Here is a 13400-nt window from a genome sequence, read left to right on the forward strand (position 1 = left end):
CCTCTCCAGCCCTACCGTAAATAATCTAATACGAGGGCACTAATTCTCTTGACACTTCAGTCCCAACCTTGACTGACCATCACACTTTCATTTTTATTTGACTAGTAGTCATAAAAGCTGTGTACTATACTGATGTTTACATTTTTTAAATGATGTCCCTTCTGTCATAATATGTAGTGATGACTGATGAGCATCACTTTGAAATGTGGGACTAATGTTTACATCATTTACTGAGCTACTTTGGAAGCCCAAGTTTCTCCATGGAGCAGGAGAACCCATTTCTTTCAACCTTGCCACCAGTTCATTCAAGGCTGGTCTAGCACAGTCCACTACAGCAGTCCTTGGTCTTTGTCACATTAAGCAGGAAGTCCATTGCGCGACAGTCAGTTGTGCGGCCTCATGTGTTAGATCACATTCCCCTAAAACCCCTTCCTCATGTTTTTTTCCATCTGCTTGAGGAAAAGTTGATGAAGCCGACCACACTGGGTGTTGACAGTGTATAACAGTTTGGTTTGCATCAAATAGAACAGTGACTGCAACGTCTTGTCCTCAAAAGGGAACTGCAGGAGAAAAAAAAAATTTTGCCTTATGTTTCATTGCCAAAGCAACACACCGGTAAATTTATATTTTTGTTCTTGTGAGCAGAAGATAACTGTATTACAGGGTGCGTATACTTAGCTCACATGAATTAACATTGCCGCTCTAAACCAGGAAAAATTCAACTCAAAACTCGACGACGACTACGGTACCGCCAACGCAATCCAACGATGTAGAATTCCTGTTTAATTCCCAGGATACTTACATCACATATTGTTTCATACACCACTCTCAAGGCCGGCTCCTTGTTATTGTGATACACTCTACGGTGGCCATGGAGGATGGACACGCCTTCCTCTTCAGCTCCTTGACAGTTACTGCCATAAGTACAGTGGTCTGACCTGTAATTCCACTGGCAAGGAAGGGCAAATACACACTCTAGGAAAAAAATAAACACAGTGTTATGTGCAGTATATTAATATATATTGGAATGTGATATCGAGAAAATGAAATACAATAAGATAAGTCTTGTCTCATGTATCATGTATATACGTATATATTTTTTTAAATAAAAAAAAATACATTTTTTTATAAACAAAAATATTTATATATATTATATATATTTATACATATAATATATATAATATATATTTATATATTTATATATAAAAATATTTATATATATATATTTTTTTAAAATATTTTATTTTTTATTTTTAATGTATATATATTTTTTTAAACTAATTTCCTCTTCAAAAACATTGCAAGAATTTACATTTTGCACTGTTGGATCTTAAAGGAAAATTTTTTGGAATTTTGCCCATCATCCACGATCCATAAGTGAAACATACACGGCTCCATGTTCTTTGACTTCCTGGTTTCTGTGGCGCTCCTTCACATGGGACAGATGCATGCCGAGCTCTTACGAAATACACTTCTGCCACCTTGTGGACATTTTTCTTTTTTTGGCTGGCCATTGTGCAGTTGCATCATCACCACTTTTTGTCTTCTTTTTGTCTTTTTGTCACAAAATAACGGATGCTCCCTCGCACCCATGAGTGTATTTTTGGGAGTACATTCCATTAAAAATAACAAAATTAATGGGTTAATTTATTGATTATCACGACAGGCCTATTTCTCCATCCATTTTCTATACCGCTTATCCTAACTAGGGTCGGGAGTATGCTGGAGCCTATCCCAGCTGTCTTTGCAAAAGAGGCGGGGTACACCCTGGACTGGTTGCCAGCCCATCACAAATTGGATTACCAATTTGGAGTGGCATGTTTATGGATTGTGGGAGGAAACCGGACCCTATATGCCAACCACTCGTACACCGTGCAGCCAGGCTAGACCTATTTCCAATTCTTTATTAACACAAATGAGCAGCAACTGTGGACACCCCTCATGTAATTACAATGGTACAATCTTGATTACATGACATTTTCATATGATTGGTTAGAGTTAGTTGAGGTTTACTCGACTGAATGATTCCTCCGAATTGAACCGTCAAATAGTGGAAAGTTCTAGTCATTCTTTGATGGTAAAATAGTGGATTGTATTACTTTTGATTATAATCAACCTCTGTAATGCTGTAAGAGCCTACCTGGGTTATAGTGGAAGATAATGTTGAGAAGGTCCTGATCTCCCCAGGGGATGTAGATTTTGTATTTCTGGTATAGCGGGTACAAGAGGTTCTCCCAGGAGAGGCCACCGGCAATCAGACTGTTCTGAAAAATGAACAGCATTCATTCCCACAAGCTGCTTTTGAGGCATTGCAGTATTCCACACTTGATCCCTGAAGGAAGAATTCTGTGATGCTCGCATGGTGGCTTGTGGGCATGTGTTGTTTATTCAGCAATGTTGCTTGTCGCAATTTGGAGACTTTGGCGCTTGAAGATCTCTGATCTACTCATCCAGCTCTCAGCCAACCACTTGAGCTCAGAAACGTCAAATCACAGCACACTTCCAACATATGACAGCATTCTGGTCTAACCTTGAACAACGTGCGGCGGATCCGTGTCAGATTCATCAGAAAGACCCCGGAGTTGAGTCCTGAGAAGCCGTAGAAAGGGTGACGTGCAAAGCCGCTGTACCAGCTAAGCTTGGGGATCTCGTGCTCGGAAGCCATTGCTGCCAGCTGGGTGCCGTTGAAGGACTTCAGCAGGTCCCAGATGTCATCCGCAGGACGGAGGAACACCACGTCAGTGTCCACGTACAGCAATGAGTCTACGTCCTTGAGGATGCCCTGCATCATATTTACTGTCAGGGAATACTGGTACTGATTTTTTTATTCATAATTATTGTAAAAGATCAATATAATTGAGTAATGAAATGGTGCAGCAAAACACATCCCACTTATTCTCCATGCCGTGTTAGCAGGTATGCTATGGAGCTGCATTAGTTCTCTATACAATCACAAGGAAGCAGCATCACTATTTAAAGTGCTCTGAACATTATATAATTGTCCATAAAGATCCCGACTGGGTTACATGAATGAGTATATTGATTGCGGCAAAAGAAAAACACTCATGGATTTGTCTGTCCTGCAATATATTCGTTATTACATGGTGTTGTTATCTCAATAAACACCAGCTGACAGACAAAATCAATACGCAGCACAGCTTTGCACTTGATTAAATGACCGGACTGAATCCCGTGAGAAGGTTCACTTGTTAAGTTAATGCTGCAGACACGCTGTGAAATCATCAATAAACTTACGGAGCGCTGGGATTAAATAAAAGGCGGGACAAAGAGTGATTGAGTTATTATGATTTTAATCACATTATGCATAAATAATAAGAAATGCTGCAGCCTTACAGGGAGGAAGAGTCTCTGAGCGGCACAGGGCTTGAAGAGCTTTTTCCATTCTTTGTTGTTCTGCACGGGGAAGGTGATGGGGTAGAAGTCGTACTGGAACTTAGCTTTGACAAAGCCGGGCCAGCCGCTCAGCTGGAAGAGAGGCGGCTTCTTTCATTTCAATCATTCATTTTTATCTTTAGCAATTTGACATTTTTTAAAATAATTTTTGTGGAAAACCACGACTTTTAATGATGAATACGCCGGAGAGATCGGATGCATACCGGACTGATATCTATCATACCGATTTATATCGGTGATCATCTATTCACTGTCAGTATAAGCAACCTGAAGGCATCCTACCTTTTCTTGAAACCGAGGGGTCAAGCGGTCCTCAGCAAAAATGTGAAACTTGATCTTCTTGAGGCTGAACAGGACAGCCGATTTGACGAGAGTTAAAGCCTCCTCCAGACGGTTTCCACATGCCACCACCGCCAAATGCATCACTTCCTCTGCTCGTTTGTGCTTGGTCAGACGTCCTCCTGTGTTTCTCTGTGGCTTACTAAAAGACGGGAATGACAGTCAGGTTCTACTGATCATACACAGAAATATGAACAATGCATATATCTTGCATATTCAGCCAAGTTGCATGTGGAGTCCAGAATTATTTAAACATCAAACATCTTAGGTTGCAAGCTACACGCCGTTACTTGTGTATTATATGTTGCTTTTGACCCTGATTTTGTCATAAAAAAAGATCTATATCAGAGTAGTCATACACATACAGGGTTTGTATCCAACTTACTTTGACAAAAGGAAAGGTGAGGTGACCTTTTTGGGTGTCATGTGACAGCCAGCATTTAAATGGCACTTTATTTACAAAGCACATCCCCACTGAAGTGTGCTATTTGTCATCAAACACAGGCGTCGTGTTTGAATACAACACCAATCCATCCTGGAGTGTCATAACGCAGTCGTACGTTTTATTTCACCGTCTCCGATTTGTACTGTTCAACCCCCCCACCCTGCACCATACGCACCCAGACAGTACGCCCTTCCAAATACCTGGGAACTCACCTTTGACCTGCACCACCGACATTCAAAGAAGAAGCCAATGAAAACGGTCACTCGTTCACAAAGCTCCATCAAAGCATAAATAACATGTAGGACGATAAATATTTGTCTAAACCGAGACTCTCTCAGGTGGTCTCGGTCCGCCTGTTTGGTCCGGTCCAGTGGCGTCATTAGGCCTATTTTAGGGGGGCTTCAGACAGGTCACATTTGAAAGTCCACCTAAGATTACTCACTGGAGAGAAACTGTTTTCTTGCTTGGTTTGTGAGGAAAGACTTTATTTTTAAAAATGTAAAAATATTTAAAATATATACATATATTTACAAAAAATGCTTCAGCCCCCCTAAATAATTAGATATTTTTTTATACTTTTTTTTTTTTACAAAAAAAATCTCTGTCAAATTTCATATAATAGGGCAAAAGCAGGCAAATAAGCAAGTCAATAAGCAGGCTAATACTAGCCTACTACTAGTAGTAGTGGTAGTAATAATCAGAAGAAGAATAATGATGATAATAACCATCTGAAAGCGAGAGTCCACTTTCTATGCACCAAAAAGGACAAGTGTGAACGTGGAAAGTGAATTGACCCCAACTGAAGAGGACGATTTTGATTTAGGAATGAAAATCATCTCTCACCTTTTTGCATTCAACTTGGCCCCTCCATTTGTCATTTTTGACTTTTTTGGTCTCTTTGGTGTCTCGTCCACACCCACCAGGAACACTGTGGGAGATTTCCTCACCAACTTGACACCAACATTGTAATCGATATTAACCGACGACGAAGAGTTCTTGTCCTGCTTGCCTCCCCAAAAGTACCAAAGTAAGACAAATCCAAAACATATGGCGATCACCACTGTTTTGCAGTGGATCCGCATGGTGGGAGCGACTTTTCATGTCTGTGGCTGAGGAAGAGCGGCCACAGTTGACATTTGTCGCCTCTCTTCGCTCGCAGTCTGATGATGATGGAGAGCCGAGCTTCTTCTCGCTGCCAGGAGAGCAGTTAACAGCTGGGGCGTGGCCTCTCCAGCCCTACCGTAATTCATCTTATACGAGGGCACTAAAACTATTGCCACTTCAACCGCAACCTTTATTGAGCCAATCGTACTTTCTACATTCGAAAAAGCTCATATTTTTATTTGACTATTAACCAAAGAGCTGTGTACATTGTCATAAATGAAAATGATAAATGAGCATCCGAGGTTACTTTCACCTTCATGTTTTCTTTAAAAAATAAAACATATTTAAGAAAAAAATTAAAATGTCAGTGACCCTTTAATGACCCTATTTATTATGCCAAATTAATTTTATATCTTAACTGTGGCTTTTAATCCAGTAGGCAAGGCCGGTAATGAGTATACAAATATATTTTACACTAGTTTGAGTAATGTTACTGTAATTTTTAGACACACAAGCACCAGACATGATCGCTGGAGCAAAAAGGCTTTTATTGCAGCTTTGGATTATCACACAAAAGGCACCACAATAACAATGAAAATGAGCTACTGTTGAAGCTATGACCCAATTACAGTAACTCTCAACCATGATGTCACTTCCTGTCCCACTCACTCATCTCCCCTTGCAACAAACACAAACAACAAACACACATATATTTTGATAACATGAGTGCAAAAGTGACTATGGAAAGGAGGAGAGCCCATTCCTTTCACCAGTGCCACCAGTTCATTCCAAGGTGTGTGGGCCGACCCGTATACCGGTCCACTACAGCAGTCCTTGGTCCTCGTCACATTAAACAGGAAGTCCGTTCCATCATATGTCAGATTGTGTTGTTCTTTTTTCTATCTGCTTGAGGAAAACTTGATAAATCTGACCACACGGCTCGTTGACGGTCTTTAACAATTCGGTCTGCATCGGATAGAACAGTGACTGCAACGTCTTGTCCTCAAACGGGAACTGCAGGAGAATTAAAAAAAAAAAAAAGAGAAAATATTAATGCCTAAGAAAAGTGTACAAAGTGTATGGTGAGAGGATTTACATCCTTAAAACGTATACAGTAATTATGTGAGAGGTTTTACAGCCTTAAAACATATGCAGTAATTGTAAAAAAAAAATAAAATAAAAGTTGGCTACTTGGCAGATTTCACTTACTGCGGGCTATTTTGGGAGCCTATTCCCACGATAAACGAGGTAACACTGTACATAACTTCCTCAGACGCCGCCGCAGCTTAATAAACCCAACAAATAGAGAATAAATTACCATGGCCTTTAACTTGAACATATACATCCACCTCCACCTTTTCCACTCTAATCAGGTAAAACTCTAAACTTGCCATGATATACTACAGTACTCCCAATGCAAAAATGCTTTTTAACAATAAATCTAAATTCAGTATACTTACATCACGTATGGCTTCATAAACTATTTGGAAGACTGGCAGCCGGTTACCATGAAACACTCCACGGTTGCCATGGAGGATGGACACACCCTCCTCTTGGGCTCCTTGACAGTGGCTGCCATATGTACAGTGATCTGACATGTAATTCCACTGGCAAGGAAGGGCATATACGTGCTCTAGAAACAAACACATACAGTATTATATGCAGTGTTTCAAAGAATAGACAACATATTTGGAATGTAAAATTAGGAAAATGAAATAAATATGATAAGTCTGTTATTCGTTATTTTAAAAGTGTAGAAAAACAAGCATAAAAAATGAATTGGGAGATGAGCACATTTCCGAGCTTCCGAGTACTGTATACACCGGAAATTAGATGGTTCAATCAATCCCGAGTGGGTGGTGGTCGGCTAGCTCAATAGCATTGTCGGGCATTCCGTTGTTTGGAATTTATGACGTTGCAGTCCAAAAGTGGTCGGCACGGTGGTCTAGGGGTTAGCGCACAGACCTCACAGCTAGGAGACCAGGGTTCAATTCCACCCTCGGGCATCTCTGTGTGGAGTTTGCATGTTCTCCCCGTGCATGCGTGGGTTTTCTCCGGGTACTCCGGTTTCCTCCCACATTCCAAAAACATGGTTGATTGGCGACTCCAGATTGTCCGTGGGTATGAATGTGAGTGTGAATGGTTGTTTGTCTATATGTGCCCTGGCGACCAGTCTAGGGTGTACCCCGCCTTACGCCCGAGGACAGCTGGGATAGGCTCCAGCACCCCCCGCGACCCTCGTGAGGAAAAGCGGTAGAAAATGAATGAATGAATGAATGCAGTCCAAAAGTCTCTTCTTGTATTAGTGAGGAAAATGCTGAGTAAGGAGAATCAGATGTAGTACCATATAAAACCGAAAAAAGGAGCATGTACTATATTTTCTGGTCTATAAGTCGCTCCGGAGTATAAGTCGCACAAGGACAAAAATGCATAACTAAGTACAAAAAAACATACATAAGTCGCATTTTTTGCGGGTAATTTATTTAACAAACTACTTGACCAAAACATTACATCCTCTTGGAAGACAAGTTCTAACATTAATAAAAAATAGAGAACAGGCTGAATAAGATATGCTAACACAATGGTTATTCAGCTACATAAAAAAATAAACATGAACAGAAAAGGTGTCGCAGGAACAGCCAACCTATAAAAAAGTGCGACTTATAGTCCGGAAAATACGGTAATAGTAAGAATATATTATATACAATATTGTACATATACATATACTATCTTGTTGATTCATTGATCATACTGTTTATAATTTATATAATCCGCAATAACCATACTCTACTCTAGTCACTTCACTGCAATACTGTACATATTACTGTTATTATATATTGTCATATCCATACTGTTTATAATCTGTATAATCTACAATAGCCATATTATAGTCATTTATACCCCTGTACATATTCTCACTGTATCATAGTCATAGCCTGTATAGTTTTATTTACATAGATCTGTCCATACTTACTACTAATGTACTTATAAAATTGCACTTCTGGTTGGATGCTAACTGCATTTTGTTGCCCTGTACCAGTGACATGAGCAATAACAATAAAGTTGAATCTAATCTAATCTAATCTAATATAAAAATAAATCTGATGAAGATCAAATAAATATTACAAAGAAAATGTTACAAAGGCATTTTGTTAGTGATGTCGCCTACCTGGGTTATAGTGGAAGATAATGTTGATGATGTCCTGCTCTCCCCATTGGATGTCGTTTTTGTACTTCTGATATAGTGGGTGGGCAAGGTCCTCCCAGAACATGCCGTAGGCATTCAGATCGTTCTGAAATACAAACAGCATTCGCTCACACAAGCTGCTTTTGAATAAAAGCAAATCCAGAGTTGCAATTTGGAAGTGGCTGTCAAAACGCCAAAATCACACCAAATCATACCTCACTTCCGACATTTGACAGCATTTTGGTCTGACCTTCAACATGGTGCGGCGGAGCCGTGTCAGATTCATCAGCATGACACCGGTGTTGAGTCCTGAGACGCCGTAGAAAGGGTGACGTGCAGAGGAACTGTACCAGCCAAAGGGGATGTTGGGTTCCACGCCGATTGCTGCCAGCTGGGTGCTGTTGAAGGACTTCAGCAGACCCCAGATGTCATCCACAGGCCGGAGAAACACCACGTCGGTGTCCACGTACAGCAATGAGTCTACGTCGTAGAGGATGCTCTGTAACAGGAATACTGATGATGAAACTTTTGATACAAAATTACGTTAGAAAGGATCAATATAAGTCACTAATGAAATGGTGCGGCAAAACTCAATCGTCTAGGTAATGGAGCTGCGTTTTTTTTTGTTTTTTTTTTACAAACACAGGGAAGCAGCATCATCACTATTCATGGCCACAAAACAATGATTAAAGACTTGATAAATAACATCAATAATGAGATTATTGATTGACTCACATAAGAAAAACACTTCTGATTTGTCTGCCCTGCAATATATTGGTTATTACATGGTGCTGTTATCACAATAAACACCAGCCGACAAGACAAAATCAATACACAGCGCGGCTTTGCACTTGATTAAATAACTGGACTGAATCCCATGAGAAGATTCACCTGTCAAGTTAATGCTGCAGATCATTCATAAACTTATGAAGCACTGCAATAAAATAAGGGAAAGGCAGTAAAAAAAAAAAGCCTTACAGGGATGAAGAGTCTCTGAGCTGAGCAGAGCCTGAAAAGCTTTCTCCATAATTGGTTGTTCTGCTCCGGAAAGGTGATGGGGTAGAAGTCAAACTGGAACTTAGCTCTGATAAAGCAAGGCCACTCGCTCATCTGGAAGAGAAGCATCTTCTTTAAGTCATATGTACATTTACTGCTCAATTGTTACCGGTATTTTGATATGACATCCGAATGCACCTCTGCATATCAGTCATCTGATTTATGCGTCCTAATTGCGTGACTAATCCCCATCAGCTCCACAAAGGCACGGTTGGATGACTTCAAACCTGAGCCCTGACCTCAACCCCATCAATTTGCTTTAATGTAATCCAGGCTGTATGGTCCACTTGAGTGCAGGCCTCTGAGCTCACGAATGATCTTATAAATAAAAGAACAAAGAAAAGTGCCGTATTTCTTAGTTCACTTCCTGTGTCCATGTTCTTTGTTCAGGAACGCAAGACTTGAACTGACGGTGCACAAACACCACGTTGCTGCATGAATATTTCATACATTTTTCTCCACTTATCCGGGACCGGGGTCGTGGGGGCAGCAGTCTCTTCCCGGTCTCCAGCCACCTCCTCCAGTGCCACTGTAAGGACACTTCGTCCCCAGGGAGGCATCCAGAAGGCGACCAGACTAGATGCAGTGGTTCTACTCCGAGCCCCGTCCCGGATTACCGGGTTCCTCTCTTAGGGTGAGTGCAGCCACCTCATGGAAGAAAGTCGCTTGTATCAGCGATCTCGTTCTTTTGGTCACGACCCAAAGCTCATGACTCTAATAATGGTAGGAACATAGGTACCACGACAGTCCACTACCCTGAAATATTTGAATTCCTCCACCTGGGGCAGGACTTCATTCCCAACCCGGAGGGAGCAATCCACTCTTTTCCGACTGAGAACCATTTTCTCGGATTTGGAGGTGCTGAGTCTCATCCCAGAAGCTTCAGACCGTCCCACTAAACACTCAAGGTCACAGTCCATGAGGCCATGAGGACATCGAGATGAGATCTCAAGGCCCCTGAAGTGGACACCTGAGTTCTGTTCAAGATTTCTTCCCCCAGAGGGAGTTTTTCCTTGCCTCCATCGCCAAGTGCTTGCTAATGTGAGGTTTCAGTTGGGTCTTTTTTCATTTCCGTGAGGCAACTCCTGTTGGGATTTGGCGCTGTGCAAACAAATTGAAGTGAATCCACAATCCCGATGTGAGACAAGAACACGCATCTTTGCTTTTTCCGAGTATTCCGAGTGATAGCCATCTCTTGTTGGCAGTTTTTCACAGACAATGCACATCTTGGAGAGTCCCCGATATCAAAAAAATGCCAACAATGCTCCATTTACATGTTGTGACCTCCATATTAACCCAGCTATAGAGACATTATTATCCAATATATATCCAATATTATCCAATAACAATTTGCCTTTTTCCCCAAGCTCTTTGCTCAGCCACAACTGAGAGAAATGGTCTATTTAAGTATCAGCGGCCTGAAGGCATCCTACCATTTTCTTTAACTGGGGGGTCAAGTGGTCTTCAGCCAAAATGTGAAACTTGATCTTCCCGATGCTAAACAGGACAGCCGATTTGATGACAGTTATAACCTCCTCCAGACGATTTCCACACGCCACCAACGCCAAGTGCATTGTTGCCTCGTCTCCTGGATTTCCTTGGCAATTACTACAACACACGGAGGGAAAAAAGACAGGAATTATATTATTTCCATAATATTTTGCCCTTATTCCTGTAACATTATAACTTATTCCCAAACATAAAAATGATTGTATTTTGCTTTTTTGTTTCTTAAAATATTACAACTTAAAAATATATAATTTTTCATTAGTATTTCGATTTCTTCTAATGAAAATGACATTTTTCTTCATAATATTCTCATTAAATTATGACTTTTTAAGCATTAAGATTACAATATTTGAATTTATTCTTGGAAAATCCCTGCTCACTGCTTGTTTAAATTTCTATATTCTACTGCCGGTCAATAAAAGAACAGCCACAAGGCCCCCAGGCTGCGGCATAGAAAATGGACGGATGGATGGATGGATGGATGTCAAGATTCCCAACATGAAGCTGTTCTACACTTCTCTCCCTTCTCCGTCAGCCACCCTGCTGCAGCAGGACTGGTACGTCATTTGATGTGAAGGAGCGTCTGTCATCGCCATGGTTACCTCTCCAACCACAGCAGAAACTCTGCTGCATATACAATGTAGAAATGCCTGGATAAAGGTTGCTTGTGCGTATGTCTCTATTTGATCAAGATATTTGATATGGAAAACGGTCACTCAACCGAGAAATGTAGTTGAATTAGGAAGGATGCCAGCCAACAGCAAAGTCAGCAAACCTGACATTGGCCCCACACGGTACATCACCAACTTAACTATATGAGTATTTACCTCTTTTTGCTTAGCATTTTTTTCATTTTTTAAATTAGCTGTCTGTGTCAACCAACACTGAAAAATTGTCTGTCCACCTTTTAGTGCTCTTTCTCATACCAAACATACAGCAAATAGTAAACATTAGGGCGAGGAAGCGGGTCGGGTGATACCAAGTATTCAGCCGGGGAGGGAGGTTCGCACTTCAATAGTCTTCAAACTTGTTCTTCTTCCCTTGTATTTGTTTGGCGGCTGGCCACTAGCTCAGGGGAATTACTGTTATGCTACCGTTACACGGACATCCAGCCCCTCCCAAAAACGGTAAAACCATGTAAATGTGAGTGGAGTCATTAGTAGAGTAAATACTTGTTTTTACGAGTTTGCAATTTTTTGTAACCTTTTAGTAAATAGTAGTAATTAGTAGTTTGATTGAATGTATCCACTACTTTAAATTATTCCCATTTCTTTGCCTTAAATTGTTATTTTTTGACCCGAAGTTGTATGACATCCCCAACAGCAGTGTTGTGCATCAACGGTGACTTACCCCCAGGTTTCATCATTTCTTTTGCCTCCCCACAAGTACACAAACAAGACAAATCCGCAAACTACGGCGATCCCGACAACTTTCCAGCACTTTCCGATGACTCTGCATCCTGAGAGAGACTTTGGATGAATTCTCGACATCGATCTTTGAGTGAAATATTGTCTGGAAGATGGTGGTGGTCCTCGGCCCTCAAAGTCGGATGCAGGAAGTCCCCCAAATAGGAAGTGGCTATTCTGTTATACCATCCTTGAGGCCCTCCTACGCAGGGGCGTTACTCCTTTCTGACTGGATCAGAATGTGATGGGATGAGATGTGTTAGCGTTTAACTGGTTTGTGGGTGTGTTCTTGTGTGCTGGCTGGTACTTGCTTGTTAAGGTTGCTAGGCAACCTGTCTTGCAAAATTCAAGTCAAAAAAACGTTTTAAATCAATGGTACTTTTATTACTATGCAAAATGTTTATTTTTTGTCTTTTGTGAAAATAACACTAACTTCAACTTCATTAGGCAAGGACAGCCAATAAGAGCATAGATCGTCTTTATTGGAACAACTCCCCGGAAGTGGTGAGTTTGTTGAGAGGCGCTTGTGGCGGCCCTGAGAGGATTACACAGTTGGGGCGTGGCTTCCCCAGCCTTACCGTAAATCATCTAAAACAACTGCACAAAGATTTTTGACACTTCAGTCTAGTGTGGCAACCCTTACTGCCAATCACATTAGGGAAGTCTCATTTCTTTGCGATATTTTATAAAAAATAATGCGTCGTCTGATAACTGTTCTAAGTCTTAAAGTACGTCGCACATGAGCAGTTATACATAAATGAAATTTTTGGACTAATTAAGTGATTTGGCACAATAATGTGTAACTGCACACTGATGTTATGGCAAGGTGTCGGACTACTTTTGTCCATATAGTATACTGAAATAAACAGCAATGAAAATTCATAGTTTTTATTTGATTATTAACTATAACAGATGCTTATGTCGTTAAGGTTTGTGAAAA

General features: G+C 40.8%; 2 protein-coding genes across 2 annotated transcripts; both read right to left on the reverse strand.

Annotated features, from left to right (window-relative positions):
- Window positions 1–209: 209 nt before the first annotated feature.
- LOC131139203 (glucoside xylosyltransferase 2-like) lies at window positions 210–5386 on the reverse strand. Its single transcript, XM_058088553.1, has 7 exons — window positions 5042–5386; window positions 3697–3895; window positions 3355–3486; window positions 2531–2782; window positions 2141–2264; window positions 803–975; window positions 210–560 (listed from the first exon to the last, which is right to left on the reverse strand). The coding sequence occupies exons 1-7, from the start codon at window positions 5278–5280 to the stop codon at window positions 420–422; spliced, it is 1260 nt and encodes a 419-aa protein (XP_057944536.1). The 5' UTR covers window positions 5281–5386; the 3' UTR covers window positions 210–419.
- A 542-nt stretch (window positions 5387–5928) lies between these two features.
- Window positions 5929–12675, reverse strand: LOC131132280 (glucoside xylosyltransferase 2-like). The gene is made up of 7 exons (XM_058077771.1): window positions 12405–12675; window positions 10979–11153; window positions 9468–9599; window positions 8740–8988; window positions 8472–8595; window positions 6763–6935; window positions 5929–6316 (listed from the first exon to the last, which is right to left on the reverse strand). The coding sequence occupies exons 1-7, from the start codon at window positions 12542–12544 to the stop codon at window positions 6173–6175; spliced, it is 1137 nt and encodes a 378-aa protein (XP_057933754.1). The 5' UTR covers window positions 12545–12675; the 3' UTR covers window positions 5929–6172.
- Window positions 12676–13400: the final 725 nt, after the last annotated feature.

Source organism: Doryrhamphus excisus, chromosome 1, assembly GCF_030265055.1.
Source record: "Doryrhamphus excisus isolate RoL2022-K1 chromosome 1, RoL_Dexc_1.0, whole genome shotgun sequence".
Taxonomy (NCBI): Eukaryota; Metazoa; Chordata; class Actinopteri; order Syngnathiformes; family Syngnathidae; genus Doryrhamphus; species Doryrhamphus excisus.

Excerpts from the sequence above, each read along its gene's own strand:
- LOC131139203 (XM_058088553.1), bottom strand. The coding sequence starts at position 5,280 with ATGCGGATCCACTGCAAAACAGTGGTGATCGCCATATGTTTTGGATTT. Across the intron at positions 3,896-5,041 it reads GCCAAGTTGAATGCAAAAAG|TAAGCCACAGAGAAACACAG; the intron begins GTGAGAGATGAT and ends CCCGTCTTTTAG. Across the intron at positions 3,487-3,696 it reads CCCCTCGGTTTCAAGAAAAG|CTGAGCGGCTGGCCCGGCTT; the intron begins GTAGGATGCCTT and ends CCTCTCTTCCAG.
- LOC131132280 (XM_058077771.1), bottom strand. The coding sequence starts at position 12,544 with ATGTCGAGAATTCATCCAAAGTCTCTCTCAGGATGCAGAGTCATCGGA. Across the intron at positions 8,989-9,467 it reads CTCAGAGACTCTTCATCCCT|AGCATCCTCTACGACGTAGA; the intron begins GTAAGGCTTTTT and ends TTCCTGTTACAG. Across the intron at positions 8,596-8,739 it reads TCCGCCGCACCATGTTGAAG|AACGATCTGAATGCCTACGG; the intron begins GTCAGACCAAAA and ends TTTGTATTTCAG.